This window comes from Ailuropoda melanoleuca, chromosome X, assembly GCF_002007445.2.
Source record: "Ailuropoda melanoleuca isolate Jingjing chromosome X, ASM200744v2, whole genome shotgun sequence".
Taxonomy (NCBI): Eukaryota; Metazoa; Chordata; class Mammalia; order Carnivora; family Ursidae; genus Ailuropoda; species Ailuropoda melanoleuca.
In genome coordinates this window covers 111,853,188-111,872,624 of record NC_048238.1, presented here as the reverse complement: position 1 = coordinate 111,872,624, position 19,437 = coordinate 111,853,188, and the positions used below count along the sequence as shown (strand labels likewise).

Here is a 19,437-nt window from a genome sequence, read left to right as displayed (position 1 = left end):
TCTATTGCCTCTGCTTTTGATATCATATCCAGTAAATCATTGCCAAATCCAGTGTCATGAAGTTTTCTGTTACATTTTCTTCTAAGAGTTTTATAGTTTTAGCTCTTATGTTGAGGTCTTTAATCCTTATTGAGTTAATTTTTATGTGTGGTCTAAGGTTAGGCTCCAATTTCATTCTTTTGCATGTGGATATCCAGTTTTCCCAGCATAATTTGTTGGAAAAACTGCCCTTTCCCCACTGAGTGGTCTCAGCACTTTCACTGAAAGTCAGTTGCCCATGTATGTGAAGGTTACTTCTGGGCTCGTTGGCTTTCATGTCTGTCCTCACTCCAGTATCACACTGTTTTAATGTACAGTAGCTTTACAGTAAGTTTTGAAATCAGAAAGTGAGTCCTCCAACTTTGTTCTTTTTCAACATTGAGTTGGCTATCCAGGGTTCCTTGAGAGATTCCAAGGGTTTTAAGATGAGTTTTTCTATTTCTGCCGAAAATCCCATTGGGATTTTGATAGGGAATGCATCGAATCTACAGATTGCTTTGGGTAATGTTGTAATCTCAACAATATTAAGTCTTCCAGTCCACGAGCATACATGGAAATGTCTTCCCACTTATTTATGCCTGCTTTGCTTTCTTTCAACAATGTTTTGTAGTTGTCATTATAAGTCATTGGTTAAATTTATTCCCAAATACTTCATTCTTTTTGGTGTTGTTGTAAATGATATCATTTCTTGATTTCCTTTTCTCAGATGGTTCAGTTAGTGTATACAAATGCAACTGAATTTTGGGTGTGATTTTTGTATCCTGCAGCCTTGCTGAATTTGTTTATTATTAATTTTTTTTGCATGGAATCTTTACAGTTTTCTACATATAAGACCATGTTGTCAACAGATTATTTTGCTTATTCTTTTCCAATTTGGCTGCCTTTTTTTTTCTTGCCTAATTGCTGTATATAGCTAGAACTTCCAATACTTTGTTGAATAGAAATTGCAAAAGTGGGCCACCTTGTCTTGTTCCTGATCTTGAAGGCCTTTTACAGATTCTGTATGGGCATAAGTTTTCACTTCTCTAGAGCAGTATTTCTCTACTGGGGATGATTTAGCCCCATAAGGGACATTCGGCAATGTCTAGAGACATTTCTAGTTGGCACAACCTGGCACAGGGGGTTGTGGTGCTGGCATTTTAGCCGGAAGAGTTCAGGGATGACGCTACACATCCTACGGTGGATAGCACAACTCCCCACAACAGAGAATTATCTGACCCCAAAAGTCAATAATGCCGCTGTTGAAAAATCCTCCTCTAGGGTAGATACCCAGAAGTGAGATGGCTGGGTTATCAGCTGTGTTTAACTGGGTCATCAGTTGCATGTTTAACTTCACAAGATACTGCCAAAACCTTTTCCATAATGGCTGTACCATTTTGCACACTCATCAACTCTTTATGAGGTTTTAGTTGCTCCACTGGAGCACACTTGGTCCTGCGGGTTTTTGTTTTTGTTTTTTCTTTAATTTGGACATTCTAATATGCAGGTAGTGGTATGTCATTGGAGTTTTAACATGTATTTCCCTAATGGTAAATGATGTCAGACTTATTTCTGTGTGCATATTTGGCATTTATGTATCTTCTTTGATGGAGTAGCTATCTGCTGGATCCTCTTGCCTGAGTTTTAATTGGGTTTTTTGTCTGCTTACATTGGATTTTGAGAGCTCTTTACATATTCTGTGTACAGGTCATCTGATATGTGACTTGCAAAAATTTTCTTTTGACTCTGGAGCTTGCCTTTTCATTCTCTTCTGTCTTTTGCAGAGCAAAGGGTTTAAATTTGATTAAGCCAAATTTATTTGTTTTTATTTTTATTCCAGTGTAGTTAACATCCCGTATTATATTAGTTTCAGGTATACAATATAGTGAGTCAGCACTTTCATACAGCACCCATGGCTCATGAGGACAAATGCCCTTCTTCATCCCCATCATCTGTTTAACCCTTCACCGCCCCCCCACCTCCCCTCTGGTAACCACCAGTGTGTTGTCTATAGTTAACAGTCTGTTTCTTGTTTTGCCTCTCTTTTTTTTCCTTGCTCATTTGTCTTGTTTCTTAAATTCCACATATGAGTGAAATTATATGCTGTTTGTCTTTCTCTGATTGACTTATTTCACTTAGCATTATACTCTCTAGCTCCATCCATGATGTTGTTTTTTCATAGCCAAATAATATTCCAGTGTGTGTGTGTGTGTGTGTGTGTGTGTGTGTGTGTGTACACACCACATCTTCTTTCTCCATTCATCAGTCAGTGCACACTTGGGCTACTTCCATAAGTTGGCTGTTGTTGATAATGCTGCTATCAATGTTGGGGTGCATGTATCCCTTTGAATTAGTGTTTTTGTATTTTCTGGGGAAATACCCAGTCATGCAATTACTGGGTCATAGGGTAGCTCTATGTTTAATTTTTTGAGGAACCTCCATACTGTTTTCCACAGTGGCTGCACCAGTTTTCATTCCCAACAACAGTGCAAGAGGCTTCCTTCTTCTCCATATCCTCGTCAACACCTGTTGTTTCTTGTGGGTTTGTTGTTTTGTTTTGTTTTGTTTTAGTAATCTCTACACCCAACGTGGGGCTTGAATTTACAACCCTGAAATCAAGAGTCGCATGCTCTACTGACTGAGGCAGCCAGGCGTCCCTATCTTGTGTTTTTGATTTTAGCCTTTCTGACAGGTGTGAGGTGATATCTCATTGTAGCTTTGATTTGCATTTCCCTGATGATCAGTGATGTTGAGCATCTTTTCATGTGTCTGTTGGCCATCTGCATGTCTTCTTTGGAGAAACGTCTGTTATGTCTTCTGCCTGTTTTTAATTGGATTATTTGTTTTTTGGGTGTTGAGTTGTGTAAGAAGTTCTTTATGTATTTTGCAAATACCTTCTCCCATTCTGTAGGTTGCCTTTTAACTTTGTTGATTGTTTCCTTCCCTGTGCAGAAGCTTTTTATTTTGATGAAGTCCCAATAGTTTATTTTTGTTTTTATTTCCCTTGCCTCAGGAGACATAGCTAGGGAAATGTTGCCACGGCCAGTGGCAGAGACATTACTGCCTGTTGATTAAGCCCAGTTTATTGACTTTTTTCTTTTTCATATATACTGACTTTTTTTCATTGACGGATTGTTATCATGTTGAAGAATTATTTGCCTAACCCTACTAGGTCACTGGGATTTTCTTATGTTTTCTTCTAAAAGTATCATGTTTTTAGGTTTTCTGGAAGATCTGGAATCCATTTTGAGTTACTTTATATATAAGGTATGAGATGGTGTTGAGAATGATTTTTTACATACGGATGTCCAAAATGTTCCAGTTTATCATTTATTGACAGGACAATCTTTTCTTCATTTAATTGCCTTTGCTCTTTTATAAAACATCATTTGGGCGTATTTTTGTAGTCTTTATACTCTGATCCATGGATCTATGTGTTTGTCATTTTGTCTATACCGTAGTCTGGATTACTGAAGCTTTATAGTAAATCTTAAAATGGGAAGCATATTTTCTCCAATCTCATTCTTGTTTAAAAAATGTTTTTTTGTTATTCTGCCCTCTTTGTCTTTCCATATAAATTTTGGAATAAGCTTGTCATTATCTAGCAAAATATCCGATGTGATTTTGATTGGAATTACTATGCTGAATCTTCTAATTCATGAATATGGTGTGTCTCCATTTATTCAGATTTTCTTTATTTCTTTCCTCAGAATTTTGTAATTTAAACATATAGATGTTATCATGTTTTATTAGATTTCTAACTGTGTATTTCACTTTTTGGAGCTATTGTAAATGGCAGTTTTGTAATTTCAGGCTTTCAATTGTCTACTGGCAGTATATACAAATATGATTATTTTTTGTGTGTTGGCCTTGTATCCTGCGACCTTGCTAATTTCCCTTATTAAATACGGGAGATTTGTTTTCTTTTGATTCCGTGCAGTTTTCTGTTTACATGATCATCTCCTCTGTAAATACAGTGTTTTATTCCTTCCTTTTCAATCTGTATGCTCCTTCATTCTTTCACTTGCTTTATCACCAGCCTGACACTTTTAGTACAATGTTGAATACATGTGGTGAGATGAATCTCTTTGTCCCCGTTTCAGAGGGAAATCATTCAGTCTTTCACTTTGAGTATGGTGTTAGCTGTGGGTATTTTATAGACGTTCTTTATCAGGGTAAGGAAGTTCGCTTCTCGTCTTAGTTTTCTGAGAGGATGTTTTGGTTGTTTGTTTGTTTGTTTGTTTTATCATGAATGGATGCTGGATTTTATCAAATGCTTTTCTGTATTCATTGATATGATCATTTAGTTTTCTTCTTTAGACTGTAAATATCGTGGACTACACTGGTTTATTTTTAAATATCGAATCAGTCTTTTATTCACTGAATAAATCCCATTTGGTCATGGTGTAGTATTCTTGTTAGATAGTGCTGGATTTAATCTGCTAACATTTTGTTGAGGGTTCTCTATCCGTAGTCATGATGGATACTGATCTGCAGGTTTCTCATAGTGTCTTTGCCTTGTTATCAAGGTAATTTTGGGATCCTCAGGAAGTGTTCTCTCCTCTTCTGTTTTCTGGAAGAGATTGTGTAGAATTAGTGTTATTTATTCTTTAAGTGTTTTGGTTAATTTATCAGTGAAACCATGTGGGTGACTTCAATTTTATTTAATATTTGCAGGACCATTAACATGATCTATGTAATCTTGGGTGAATTGTAGTTATTTGCCAGAAGCTTTATAGTTGTACCTTTCACAGTTAGGTCTGCAATGCACCTGGAATTAACTTCTGTGTATGATTTAAGGTAGGAGTCAAGTTTCATTTTCCCTTGATATGTTTCTCTAATTGATCTGTCACCACTTATTTAAAATTACTATAATTTGCCATTATTCTGCAGTGCCGTCTTTGCCATAAATCAAATATCCATGTGTGTATGGGTCTTTTTATGGGCTCTCAAATCTGTTCCATTGGTCTACGTGTCTATATTTGGACAATACCCCACTATGCTAGTTACTGTAGCTTCATAAGTCTCAATAACAAGGACAGTAAGTCCTGCTTTGTTTATCTTACTCAGGTTTCTTTGGCTATTTTTGGTCCTTTCTATTCCCATACAATTTTAGAAGCAAGTCATCAGATTCTACCAAAAATGAAATATTGTTCTTTCCAGGGAGGGTGGCCAAAATTATTTAATCCAACATTAGAAGTAGAACTACATTGGGGCGCCCCGCTGGCTCAGTTGGTAGAGCATGCAGCTCTTGGTCTCGGGGTTGTGAGTTTGAAACCCACGTAAGGAGTAACGATTACTTAAAAATACAATCTTAAAAAAAAGGAACTGGAACTACATTTGTTCTGTTTTTTTAAAATTTAATGGGGCACTTCAGTAGGCAAACTATCATGAAAACCACATACCACCACATAAAGTATCTTAAAATGATAGAGAATATATTTTTAAAAAGCAAAACTCAACTGACAAGAAAGGAAGGGGAATCTCTGGGACCAAAAATGTCAAGGAATTACAAATCCTGAGAATTGATAAGAATCACAAACAATAGAATCAAATACAGAAGTAACCCATTATTGGAAATAATTGGATTTTGAATATAAAATAATTATGTTTGATAATATTTAAAGAAATAAGATGAGTTGAAAGTTGGACTAACAAGATACTATTAAAAAATTACCAGGGGCTCCTGGGTGGCTCAGTCATTGGGCTTCTGCCTTCGGCTCAGGTCATGATCCTGGTGTCCTGGGATCAAGCCCCATGTCAGGCTCCCTGCTCAGCNCCGGGGGGGGGGGGGGGGGGAGGGCGCGGCCTCTCCCTCTCCCGCTCCTCCTACTTGTGTTCCCTCTCTCGCTGTCTCTCTCTCTGTCAAATAAATAAATAAAAATTTTAAAAAAATGACCAGGCAGATTAGAAAAGACCATTTAGAACTTCTAGAAATAAAAATTGGGATGAAATTAGAAACTCAATGGGGGCACCTGGGTGGCTCAGTCTGTTAAGCATCTGCCTTTGGCTCAGGTCATGATCTCAGGGTTCTGGGATCTAATCCCACATCCGGCTCCCTGCTCATACTCTCTGTCTCTCAAATAAACAAATAAAATCTCAAAAAAAAAAAAAAAGAAATTGGAAACTCATTGGATGGGTTGAGCAGATTAAACCCAAAGAGGGATTTCGTGAACTGGAAGATCGTTGTGAGGAAGTTACTAGTAAATCAGGACAAGGAGATAAAAGCGTAGAGAAATTTGAGACATGAAAGATAGTATGAGAAGGTCAAACATTTGTCTAGTCAGAGTTCTAGAAGGAGATAATAAAAAAGATAGAGAAACAATGTGTAAGGGGATAATGGCAGAGTTTCTCACAATTCGTGAAAGATACCAGTCCTTAGACAGTTCGAAGACTCACGAGCAATTTAGTGTAGTCAGATGTTAGTGGTAGAATGTAAATGGTGGGGATATGGGTGTTCACAGTATATTTTCTTCAGTTTGGCTGATTGTTGGAAAATTTTCATAATAACAAATTGAAAAAATAAACCCCACGAAAGGAAAGTGAATAAACGCAAGAGCAGAAATGAACAAAGTAACAAAATTAGAGAGGATCAACGCTGACCTAATTGGCTCTTTAAAGACTAAAATTGGGGGTGCCTGGGTGGCTCAGTCCGTCAATTGTCTGCCTGCCTTCGGTTCAGGTCATGATCCCAGGGTCCTGGGATTGAGCCCCGCATCGGGCTCCCTGCTCAGGGGGGAGCCTGCTTCTCCCTCTGCCTTTCCCCCTGCTTGTGCTCTCTCTGCCAAATAAATAAAATCTTTTTAAAAAAATAAAGAGAAAATTGAACATAACTAATCAAGAAAAGCAATGGATACAAATTAACAATATTAAAACTGTAAAGGAGGTAGTGATTGCAAATACACCAGAGATTGATGACGTAAGAGAATATTATGAACTTCATGCCAGCGAATTTGACAACTTTGGTGAAAATAGGCAAATTATCAGAAAATATCCAAAAACACATTCAAGTAGAAATAGAAAACCTGGGGCGCCTGGGTGGCACAGCGGTTAAGCATCTGCCTTCGGCTCAGGGCATGATCCCGGCGTTATGGGATCAAGCCCCACATCAGGCTTCTCCGCTATGAGCCTGCTTCTTCCTCTCCCACTCCCCCTGCTTGTGTTCCCTCTCTCACTGGCTGTCTCTATCTCTGTCGAATAAATAAATAAAATCTTTTGAAAAAAAAAAAGAAATAGAAAACCTGAATGATTATATAACCACTAGAGAAACTGAATCAGTAGGAAAATTATACCACGAAGGATCATGAGGCCCAAAGAACTGTACAGACACTTTCTACCAAAAGGAAGAGATGATTACAGTCTTATTATATAAATGCCTCCAGGGAATGGAAAAAAAGGAAATATTACCCACCTTATATTATAAGGCTAAAATACCTTGATACCAAAACAAATAGTGATAACATAAGTACAAAATTATAGACCAATTTTACTCATTGACGCAGGTTAAAATATCCTAAAGGAGAAAATGTCCAACCAAATTTTGTACACAAATGTTCATAGCAGCACTTCTTTTTTTAATTTGGCAGAGAGAGCACGAGCACAAGCAGGGGGAGCGGCAGGCAGAGGGAGAGGGAGAAGCAGGCTCCCCGCTGAGTAGGGAGCCTGATGTGGCCTGATCCCAGGACCCCAGGATCATGACCTGAGCCGAAGGCAGACGAGACACTTAACTGACTGAGCCACCCACGTGCCCCGGCAGCACTCTTTTAATAGCCAAAAAGTGAAAATAGCCCAAATGCTCATCAGCTGTTGACTTGGTAAATAAAATGTGGGATAGCCACCCAATGGAATGCTATGCAGCCATGCAGGAGACACTGGTGAACCTTGGAAACAGTATGCTGTGTGAAAGAAGCCAGTCATCTCAAAAGACCACATACTGTATGACTGTGTTTGTATGGAATGTCTAGAATAGCAAGTCTGTAGAGACAGAAAGTAGATTGGTGGTGGTGGCCTAGAGCCTGGGGAGATGATGAGACTGGGGGTGTCAGCTAAGGGGTGCAGGATTTCTTTTTGGGGTGATGAAAAATGTTCTAAAATTAGTTGAGACAATGATTGCATATGGGCATCTGCAAAGCACCACTGTATTGTCCGCTTTAAATGGGAGAATTGTATGGTCTAGAATTCCAGCTCGATAAAGTTGTTAGAAAAGAAGCCCTAAAGAAGATTTTAGCAAAATAAGTCCAGCATTATGAAAAGCTGAGAGTATACACAAACAAGCTGAATTTATCTCAGGTATACAAAGTGGGTTTAACATTTCAGAATCTGCTCCTGGACAATCTCCATAAAGATGGCAGATTGACCGCAGGCTTCTATTTTCCCTCCATCCCAAAATAGCCTCTGAAATGTCAGTAGAGAGGTTTGTTAAAGGCATAAACGCATAAGGGTGCAGAGAATTGAAGAAGATAATAGCAGTGACATTGGAAACTGGAAAGCGGATGGATGTGTGGTAAATGACTTATCAGACCCAAGAAAGTTAAATTCTACATACACTGGGGGGTGGAGGGGAGACAGAATCTACTACAGAATACCCAGAAGGTTCAGGAATTGTCCATGGCACATAGTTCTGGAAGTGGGGCTGAAGGGAAAGGAAAAGAAGGAGTGGTGGTCCAAAGTCTGCCTAAGCAGCAGGTAAATCTCAAATTGGCCCTCCCTCACTGCATGGCGGTGGACCACTATGACTCCCCATCGCTACATTAGACCCATTTGACCAAGAATACTGTACTAAACATGAAATGATTAGGTAAATATGCCTCATGGATACGAGAACCATTCCTGAACCTGTTCCCTAGCCCTTCTTTTTCCACAGTGTTGACAATCCGACCTTTCCAATTGAGTCCTGGAGATTGGAAGATTTTTCTCTGGGCTATTTGAGCAGCCCGAGGAAGACCTAGGTCCTGACATTGAGGGTTACCCAAGAAAACCATCCAGCAGGGTCACCCTGCAGTGAACCCCACAGTTGACAAGCACCACCAACGTACTCAAGGCTTCCAGTCAACTTTTGGGTCTTTGACTCTTAAATATGAGCAGACAGCCAGTGATTTCATCAGACCTTTCAGGAAAGCACTGGCATGAAGTGTAGAGACCAAAACAGATCAGAGGAAACAAAACTATGCCAGAAGGGGAAGCGGTTTTAAAATCTATTACTACCTTTTTGTAAAGTTTTCATTTTAGTTTCAGTTAGTTAACATGCAGTGTTATATTAGTTTCGGAGTAGAATCTGGTGAGTCAGGCTTCCATGCAACACCCTGCGCTCCTTGCAACAAATGCAGTCCTGAATATTTTCTGAGAGATGAGCTATAGCAACTATAAATTACAAGAAGCTATGAAGTCAGTCAAGCACATTAATATAGTAAAGGAGAAAATGATGTGATTATCTCATTAGATGCAGAACAAGTATTTGATAGAACTCAACATCTATTCACATATGGAAACTTAATATGTGACTAGAGGTTGCATCACGGAAGAAAGGGTGGCTATCCGTGTGGGGTAAAAGCAACAAAACAGGAATGGATTGTATCCCTATTTTACCACCATAGGTTAAAATCAGCTCAGGCTGGACTAAAACGTGACTGGCAAAGCTTCATAATTTTAGGAGAAAATACGGGGCAACAAGTTATGACCTCAGCATCGGAAGGATTCCTTAAAATACACAAACAAGCCACTCAGGAAAATATTACATTAAAAGTGGGAACTAGTCTTCATTTAGAAAATACCATAAAAAGAAAGAAAGAACAACTGTAGACTGTGATAGGCCATTTGTAACACACATCACCAATAAATGGTTGCTTTCCAGGATATATGAGGAAGTACTGAGGAAAATCAGAAAAATGCAGGCACTTCCATATAAAAACCAGCAAAACAAAAACAAACCTGAACAGACAATTCACAGAAGAGAAAAAAATAGATGGCCCTTAAACATATGAAAAGGTGGCCAATTAATTATCAAGGGCATAGAAGACCAAACCACAGTAAGATACCATTTTCCCCAAATGATGTGGGGAAAACATGAAAAACTCGGATATTACCAAGTGTTGGCCGGGATGAAGAGCGATAAGAGGTCGTATACACTCCTTTTAAGTGTGTAAGTTGGTGTAACCACAGCCCATTCAGAAATAGTTTGGTGATGGTCAAGTTGCAGATGCACACACCCTGTAAGCCAGAAGTTCTGGTCCTGGGCCCACACCCTTGCAGCTCTTCCACCAGCACACGCGTGCTCACGGCAGCTTTGCTTGGAAGTAACTAGGAAGGCCAGTGCACGAGCGGGGCGGGTGTGAAGTATGTAATCTGGAGCAACAAGTGAAGTCACCAAAAATACATGGAAAAGGCTTCTGTTGATAAAAGTTCAAAACAGGCAAAACTAAAGTATGTGATTTAAGGGTACTTACACACTGTCAAAACCGTATTTAAAAAGACTGGTAAGTGCAAAAATTCAATATAGCGCTTAGTCTCTTGTGAGGAGAGGAGGTTGGAGGAGGGGAGCGTGTGCGTCTCAAGCTGAGTGGTGAGTCCACGCGTGTGTGTCGCACACGTTACACTGTTCGCATTGTGTAAAGTGTCTTTGAATGCATTTGGGGAGCCTTTACTAGAACTTTAATAAATGTAATTGAACTTTTGGGGATTTAGTCTCTAAGGTATCCTGGGCCTGTCATATCCTTGAAACAGTTTCTTCTTGAGGGAGATTTTGGTCACCTGTTTCCAGGGTGAATAGAGGGATAGCTCTGTGTGAAAGCCGAACTGGCTGTACTGTATTTCACATGCCAGCTCTCCCTCAGATGTGGGGGCTGCTCCGCGCAGGTCTCGTCAGACCACTCTGTTGTGATCTGATGGCAGATGCTCAAGTGGAGACACGACTCACCCTCCTTCCCTCGGGCAGCCCAGCCAGCTCTCCTTAACCTGAGTCCTGTGATGTTGGTTTCTAGAATCAAAGAACAGCCAACTCCCTAAGCAGCGGTGCTCTGACATGGACAAAGAAATTCAGCCTGGATTATTTAGCTCTGGACTTCAATTCAGCATCACCAGCCCCTATACAGCAGGTAGGAAGTATCTTGTGTCTGAGAATTCCCAGGAGATTCCTTTTCTGTTTAGATTTTGCTGATGATTCAACCGTGCATGTTCTTTTTGGAAGGTCTTAAATATACAGATGTGTATAGGCATAGGAGGGGTCTGCCGAGGGAAGAAGGAATGGCGTAGTTTGGGTAGACTCTGGGGAGTGGTGACAGGAGCCCTCCGTTGGAATCGGAGCCCCTCGGTAAAGGGCCTCAAATGCCGGGTTGAGCAGTTTTGACTTCTTTAGATAGTATTCTCATCTGTAAAGTGGGGATCAGAAATAATAACATTTACATCAAGGCCTGTCGTGGGGATGAAACGAGTTAATACATCTCAGCCACCCTAGCCAGTCACCCACTACACAGTGTAAGCCGCGGAAGGAAGGAATGGTAAGTAGGGCAAAACAGCTAAATATTTTTGAGCAAGGGATGGTCGTAATCTAATGTTCCTAACGATGTATATTGTTTGATGAGAAAAAGCAATTTAGCTGAACAGGAGATACAGTATGAATCCAGTTTGTGTGTGTGCAGGAAGAAAATCTGAAGATTTCCCTTTCCTTTTGCCAAATGAACTCCCACCTCTCCTTTACCTTTAATTTCATTCCCAAAACCTGAACTGATATTCCAGAAAAACTGGTCAGAAGGGGGAGACCAACAAGTACAAAAGAGTGTCTCAGTCAGTTTTGGTAGGCTCTGCAGTCAAGACAGACAACCCCCAAATCTTAGTGGCTTGTGACAGCAGAGGCCTTCTCCGTTGTTGCTCATGGAACATTTGGCTGCAGGCCAGGTCATCTGCCACCGGGGCCCAGGAGAAGCAGCCCCCAGCCGAGGTACACTCGTCTCGTGGCCGAATCACGTGCTGGGTCTTTTCCCTTTCAGATCGGCATGTGTCACTTCCACTCACGTTATATCGGTGAGAGCAGATCAAATGGCTAGAGAGCAGTTGAAGGGAGCCCAGGAAAAGAGATATTTAAACATATACCCAAAGTGTAAGGCTTCTGCAGAGAACGACCCAGGAGGAAGGGGTAGCAAATATTTAACGACACTGTAATCTACCCCTAAAGGGCTGATATTTTCCTGATTTGTTTTTAATTCAATGTAATGGAAACCTTTTTGTTCTCCCCCTTCAGAAACTTCTCCTTTCAGAAGAGCAAAGGGTCGACTATGTGCAGGTGGATGAGCAGAAGACCCAAGCCCTCCAGAGCACAAGGCAGGAGTGGACGGATGAGAGGCAATCGAAAGTGTGAGACACGTGCTTGGGCGGTGTACGGGGCAGGGAAGCTTGGGGCTCGCTCTGAGTTTTGTTTGCCAGAATTGCACCGATGGTCAATGCAGGTCCAGATCCAGAGAGAATCTGTAATTTCTGTGGGCTTGGCAAGAACCTTTGGGAGAGAGGATATATTTGTACACACTGAATGGGGAGGAGAAGGAAGTCGTCTCCCAGCCTCCACCCTCACCTTCACCCTCACCCGTCTTGGTGGTGACCTTCCCCAGCCATGCTTGCCCAGAGCCTCCGGGATGCTTGGAGTTGGCTCCACAGACATAAGAGCCAGCAATGGAGGATTCCACAGCCCTGGACTGTAATGTAGAAAACTCCATTCACTCAGGCAGTGTAGGAACAATAAAAACAAGACTTGGGAGAATATTTTCCCTGGGGTTTGGTTAAGAATCCCTCCAGCAGGGTATTTGGAGTGTAGATGAGAACCAGTATTGCTACACCAGACAGAATCATTTGACTCTAATGCTTGAAAATTCTGACCTCTCTTCTGTGCTTCCTGGATCACAAATTATACTGCCAGAGAGGGTCCTGGAGACCATTTTGTCCCAGCCCCTGAAGACACGGTTGAGGGGATCAAACCTGAGATGGTGGCAGAATCTGCATTCCTTACTCGAAGACTCACAACAGACAAATCATTTCTACCCCCAGAGAAAGACAATTCAAGTGACAGGGGCAATCAGTCCTGGGCTCTGTTATGAGCACAAAAGATGACACTGGCTGGGTGGGTCTTCCATTCCTGCTGGCCTTTCTCAGCATGTTTTCACATGCATCATCTCATCTCTTTCCTAAAAAACCTCAGAAATGAGGCTTGGCAGAGATCGTTGCTCCCACTTGAAAGAAAACTGAGAACTAGAAGAAGGAACACTGCCTAAGGTCACTTACAGAGCCAGGACCCAGAGCGAGGCCTAGAATAGAGTTGGCCAGGCTGCCCATCACCGGCTCATTCCACCATCTTACACTGCCTTTGAGGGTTTTGATGAAATCTATCACTTTGGTCAACCTTGGAGACATGAGGAACACGCGCAGACCCGAGATGAGTCATCATCTCCTCTCCCTTTCACAGGGTTTTGAGCAGGTGCTTTCTTACTTGAAAGGTATGCATGTCAAGCCAGGTTTTCTTCGTGTGGTGTTCAAATGGGAAACTCTAACATAATCAGTAGTTACCATTAGAAATACCTCTTGACGATCACTGTGAAATCCGTTCTTGGATCGTGTGGTGCCCTTGCAATGTGTTTCCTGTGAGCTGGCTAATGCTGACAGAAGAATTTTTTGTCACGTTGGGAAGGCACGAATCGTCCCTAGCTGTCCTATGCTGGACCCAAGCTTTTGAGTGATAGATAGTTATGACCAGAAAACAAAAACAACACAACAAAACAAAAAACAATGAGTTCCATTCTCAAATTTCCTGGTGAGTTTTTCCCTTCTGCTTTAGTGATAACTAAGTCCTGAGCAAACAGTCCCACTTTGTCGTGAGGCCATCATGTCACCCCTTCTGTGATGGGGCCCAGGGGACCCAGATGAAAGTCCCAGTTGGGCACAGGGTTTTATTGAATGGCCCTTCTTGATTCTTCTGAGCACCTGCAGCCAGAAGACAAATCTGAACAACTGGGAATTAAGCAGATATTGGTTTGTCATTCTGACTGGCTTTGTGTCTTATAGGAGGATGGATTGACTAGGCAGGCAGGTGGATGACAGGGCCAGTTGGGGCGATCATAGGCATTGCTGTAGGGTTTTCAGGTTTCAGGCTGCTCCAAAGGTAAGTAAATGTCAGTCTTGGCTTTTCAGACTATTAAAGACGTACTTGTGATGTTCAAAGCAGCAGGACCTGGTGACCTCATTTCCTTTCTGGAGGAAAGTGGGGGGAAATTGTTGAATGCTTTAAATGATGTAAGAGTCCTTAATGAGCCTGGATGGAGATATGAGAGTGCTCCCTGAACCCTGCAGCCAGCTCCATGTCACAACACACAGGCCAGAACCTGTAAGGAGCTGCCTTCTTCCCTATATGACTTGCAAAAAGAGTCATAGAGGCTCAGGCAAGAATCCAGGGCTGTCAGTTCTGATAGATGGTAACTGCCTTGTGGGGGGGGGGCACCTGTGTTCAGATTCTTGATTATCTGACAGAGGCTGGTGCAGAAAAATTATATCCCCGAGTGCCAAGAACCACACCAGACTGAAGATAGATCAGAAAAGAAAATACAGCTGAAATTATGTCAGTAGTGAAATGGCATCCAACTGACTACACCCGAAACCTCTTTCTACAAAATATTTCCTGGAAGTAGTGACCGCACGAAGCAACACACACTTGAGTCGTGTGACCTGTTTGGAAGCATTTAATTAGGGATTTTGTTTTTTAAAAAAAAAGATGACTTCACCCTCCTTTTCAGGGTGTGTGTGATTATGTCCCGCTTTGATAAGACTGCTAATGGATGGTTACCCAAAAGCATAAGGATTGAGGGATACAAAGTACAGGTAATTTTGAGCTGACAGCAACGTATGCTCCTGAGAAAGGCGCCATAAGTCAGAATGATGCCGGCCAAATATTGCTTTCCTGAGGAGATGACACATATGTAACGGGGCTATGAATCTGACCAGGGCTGAGGTTTGCAGTTTTTTTCAAAATGGAAATGATCCCAGATAGCATTGTGACTCACGTGCACACGGCATGTGCGTGCGCTGCGCCAGGTACGCCTTCCCAGAAGCTAGCAGGACAACGCAGCCATTGATCCCACATTGTTTTCTGTAGTTCCGTTTTACTTTATTTTCTTCCATCTCATTTCATTAGGAAATTCCTCCAGATCAGGGGTTGTGCAGTGCAGAAGGGTTTCAAGCCTGCAAGTCCCTAAGGCCACAAGCCCAGGAACCTTGGGAGTTAAGTTTTCCTGGGGAGGGAGGATCTCAAAGGCACAGAATCATCCTGTGGAAGTCCATGTCCAGGCCACTTCACTGGAGCAAGTCTAGGCTGAACTATGGCCTTTAGATCTGAGTCAAGACAGAAGGCTCCCCTCAGGCCTGACTTTCTCCTCTCAAGGCCTTCTCGGTCCCTGTTAATACCACCCTTGTACCCATAATTGATGTTAAAAAATTCATTATGTTTTTTACTGTTTCATTTCTGGCATTAATAAAAGTCTTATAAGGGGGAATCACACTCAAGTTTTCTCTTATTTGTTTAAAGTGCAGACATTCAATATAAATGCAGAACACATTGTGAAAGTTGAATATGTGAACATAGATCCCATTGCCATTTTCAAGTACAGCAAACTTCACCTAGCTCACAGGGAATCACCCACATCCATGTCATTTTGCTACAGCTGAGTATTGCTTCTGCCCAGCCAAACCACATCTTGACATCTCTTCGTCAGAAACTAACTTCAGTAATTGGCAAAGTCAGTGACCCTCCCTGATAACACATATAACAAGATCTTCATCATTACTGACCTGAGAAAGCAACAGCCCCAGCCTGCCTCTCCCCAGCAGAAGTCTCTTGTGCCACTAGCCTCTCTCCAGTGCTGAGGCTCCCAACTGCTCTGGGTGCTGGGTCAGCGGCATCTCTGAGCCAGGAAGCAAGGCAGGGACAAGCAGAGTAGCGGCTGCTCAGGTTTGGGGCAACAGGCCAAAGGCAGAGAGTGGAGAAAAAGCCACATGAAATTACTTGTCCCTGAGAAGTATGACGCCGACCTCATGAATGCTTTTTCCCAGCACACCCCAGCCTGAGCCCCTGACCCACAGAAGAGGAGGTTGGCCCACAGGGCTGACCTGGAAAGTGGGGGCTAACCTAAAGGCTATTTTAACTCCAGACCGCTTATGCTCTGGCCCCTTTACCAGACACCTCCCTAAGTTTCTGGCTTTCTAATTCTCCCATATTTCTCTTGATCTTAAATTGCATTTATTGTTATCATTTCCCTACCTTGTTTGTGCCATTTGGTTTAGAAATTTAGTTTTTATTTTCTGCACCTGAGGGAGTGTGGCTTTGGTGCAGGCTAGACCAGGGGACCCAAGGGGAGAGAAAACAAAGCTGAGATGTAGACCTTCCCGCCCAACAGACACAGCACTTCACTAATGAACAGACACCAGGGCTTCAGGGACACGAGGGCCTTTCCAATCAAGAGTGCCCGGTCATTGGATAGAGAGCCATGTGGACAATAATGAACTTTGACACCCACTTTGCCATCATATACAACCCTCGATTGCAGGTGGACCTAAGTGGAAAAAGTAGAACAATCGATTTGATGTGTTCCCTCTGCTGTATCAGATCCATTATGCTTCCATCCACTGTGGTTGCTTTGCTATTTGTTTCATGGTCAAGACCTCTATTTTAATGATACTTTATTTTAATGAGACTTTGCTTTCATGTAAAAAAACACAACTTAATTGTTTTAGGTCTCTTAAAATTTTAAATTATTTCAATTTTTTTTCTTCAGTCTGGGACTTAATTCGTTTTCATACTCGATGGTGACAAGTCAGAGTAGTGGCTACCACTATTAGGGAGATTATTTTTTAAAGATTTATTTGCTTATTTGAGAGAGAGAGTAAGCACATGACTGGGGGAGGGGCAGAGAGAGAGGGAATCTCTAGCAGACTCCCCACTGAGTGCAGAGCTGGACTCGGGGCTAGGTCCCACGACCCTGGGATCATGACTTGAGCTGAAATCAAGAGTCAGACGCTCAACTGGCTAGATAGCCAGGCAACCCAGGGAAATTATTATTGATTGAAAAAGGGCAGAAAAGAACTTTCTGGAATGATGGCAGTGTTCCGTATCTTAATCTGGGTGGTGGTTATATGGAGGTATACATATGTAAAAATTTATCACTCAGTGAATTTAATATTTGTACCCTTTACTGCATGTAAATTATACCTCAACAAACCAGTTAGCATGAAGGAAAATAAAAAAACTCCAGGAGAATTAAAAAGAAACACGACCATAAAACATGTTAGAAGAAACTACACGGAGGGGCGCCTGGGTGGCTCAGTCCTTAAGCGTCTGCCTTCGGCTCAGGGCGTGATCCCGGTGTTCTGGGATCGAGCCCCGCGTAGGGCTCTTCCGCTGGGAGCCTGCTTCTTCCTCTCCCGCTCCCCCTGCTTGTGTTCCCTCTCCCGCTGCCCCTCTGTCAGATAAATACATAAAATCTTTAAAAAAGAAGAAACTACAGGGCAACTTTGTATCATCTCGGATGTGGACGAGCTTCGGAAGCAAGGCACGAAGGACACGGAGGTAATACTTCTTTCCCTTGAGAATTCCCTTCAACTCAACACGTATTTGGCGGCCGCCCGCTGCGGAACAGGCGCTGTTGTGGCACTTGCGATGCTTAACCGTGTGACGGATGCCTCCCCGCACCCCGGGAGCTCACGTTTCGGCAGGATGTGCCGGGCCCTGTTGGTGTCCTGCCCCAGTCCTCCAGGACCCTCTCACTTTCTGAGGCGCCTGGCACGCCCGCTCAGAGGAGACCGCGGGCGATTCCGGGGCTGCCTTCCCCCTGGGAGCGGAGAGCGGGAAGCGCCTCAGAATGGCCTCTCCTGCTCACCCCTCTGAGGTCTCCGCTCCTTTCCCTCATGTTGGGACAAAGTCTGAGTAGCAATTAGACTCCCCAGAGTTCCCCAGGCTTCGACGAACCCAACTGGAGTTCATTGCATTCTTGAAACATAGTCACATGGTGGCAGATACAGCCCGCATCCCGCTTGATCCTCCAGAATCTCACCGCTCCGCGGGAAGAGAGGAGTCCACACCCCCGCCCTAGAGGCTGGGCACGACACGGCAGGGACTCTTAGCAAACAGGGCACAGCACAGGAGGCACTAGGGTGCCTGAGGCAGGGCCGCACAACGTGGTCCAGCTCCTGCTTGGTGCTCTCTGGGGATATGCACCCTGGGAACCCAGCCATCATGCTACGAAGAAGCGTGCACCCCATGGGAAGGAACGGAGGCCGTTGGCCCTCAGTCTGTGTGACTGAGGCCTCTTGGAAGCAGATTCCTGCAGCCCTACCCCGAGCCGCCACAGCGGCCGTCGCAGGGAGCGGACATGCGCCTGCCCCTCAGGGACTGCCCCAGCAGGAGATGGGTGTGCCCAGTAAGTGGTTGGCGTAAGTCACTAAGTTTGGGTGTGGCTTGTTAGTAACAGTAGTCAGTTACTAGAAAACCAACGCAAGCCAAGTGAGAGAGGATTTGGAAGCGAACTTGTACACTCTACTGTACTTTAGAAGGCAGCGAATGGCATGGAAAGAGCAGTGGGAAAGCAATTGCCTGTGTATGGGTCTGTGCGGGTCCTGCTGCATGAGTAAGTAGCGTGACAATATGAGCACTGAGGAGACTTGAAGGAGATGAGGGAATGAGCCAGAGCACTCAAGGCGGGGAGAACAGACCACAGCACCCTAATCCAGAAAGCCAAGAATGTTGAAGCCACAGCCAGGAAGCTTTCTTGGTCAATCATAAGACCTTTGCTTATGTTCTGGGTGAGAATAGAGCCAGTAAAGGAAATTGAGCAGGGGAGACACATGTTCTGACTTCATATTTTGAAAGCAAGGATCGCTGTAGCTTCTCTGTTGAGAATAGAGTATAAGAGGGTTAAGACTAGAATCAGGGAGAGTAGGTGGCAGATTACTGCACTCACACAACCTCCTAAATAGTAGCTTGGGCCGGGTGGCATCAATACAAGGGGTAAGATGTCCTAAACAGGATAGAAACAAGCTGCTGAAGGATTGGACAAGTGCCAGGAGATGAAGAGGAGTCAAGAATGATTCTGGGGATTTTCATCTAAGCAACTTGAAGAATGAGGTCAACATCCCAAACAAAACTTTGAAACACTGGGTGCAACAGTCTTCTAGGGATAAGTATCTAAAGTAAATGCTTTACGAAAGGGGTCATCTCTNGTATATTATGTATTATGTTTGTAACATATATTATTGACTCCATAAATATATATTTCTAAATATACCCATCAGATATATTAATACCCAATATATGCGTGACTAGGTCCATTGGTCTGTCTGGCATACATATTTCCAATCCCGTATTTTGGCACCTCCTGGTGCAACAGAGGCTGTATTAGT

The 19,437-nt window shown here is 42.9% G+C and overlaps 1 protein-coding gene across 4 annotated transcripts in view; it reads left to right on the top strand.

The window, feature by feature from the left end:
- Positions 1 to 15,539, top strand: part of GAB3 (GRB2 associated binding protein 3) — a 75,956-nt gene extending 60,417 nt beyond the window's left edge. For all 4 annotated transcript variants that reach the window (XM_034649114.1, XM_019793620.2, XM_034649113.1 and 1 more), the window contains 2 exons: positions 10,995 to 11,108; positions 12,251 to 15,539. In XM_034649114.1, the coding sequence (XP_034505005.1) occupies positions 10,995 to 11,108; positions 12,251 to 12,367 (231 nt within the window). In that variant the 3' untranslated portion in view covers positions 12,368 to 15,539. The remainder of the gene's footprint in view (positions 1 to 10,994; positions 11,109 to 12,250) is intronic.
- The last annotated feature ends 3,898 nt before the right edge of the window (positions 15,540 to 19,437 follow it).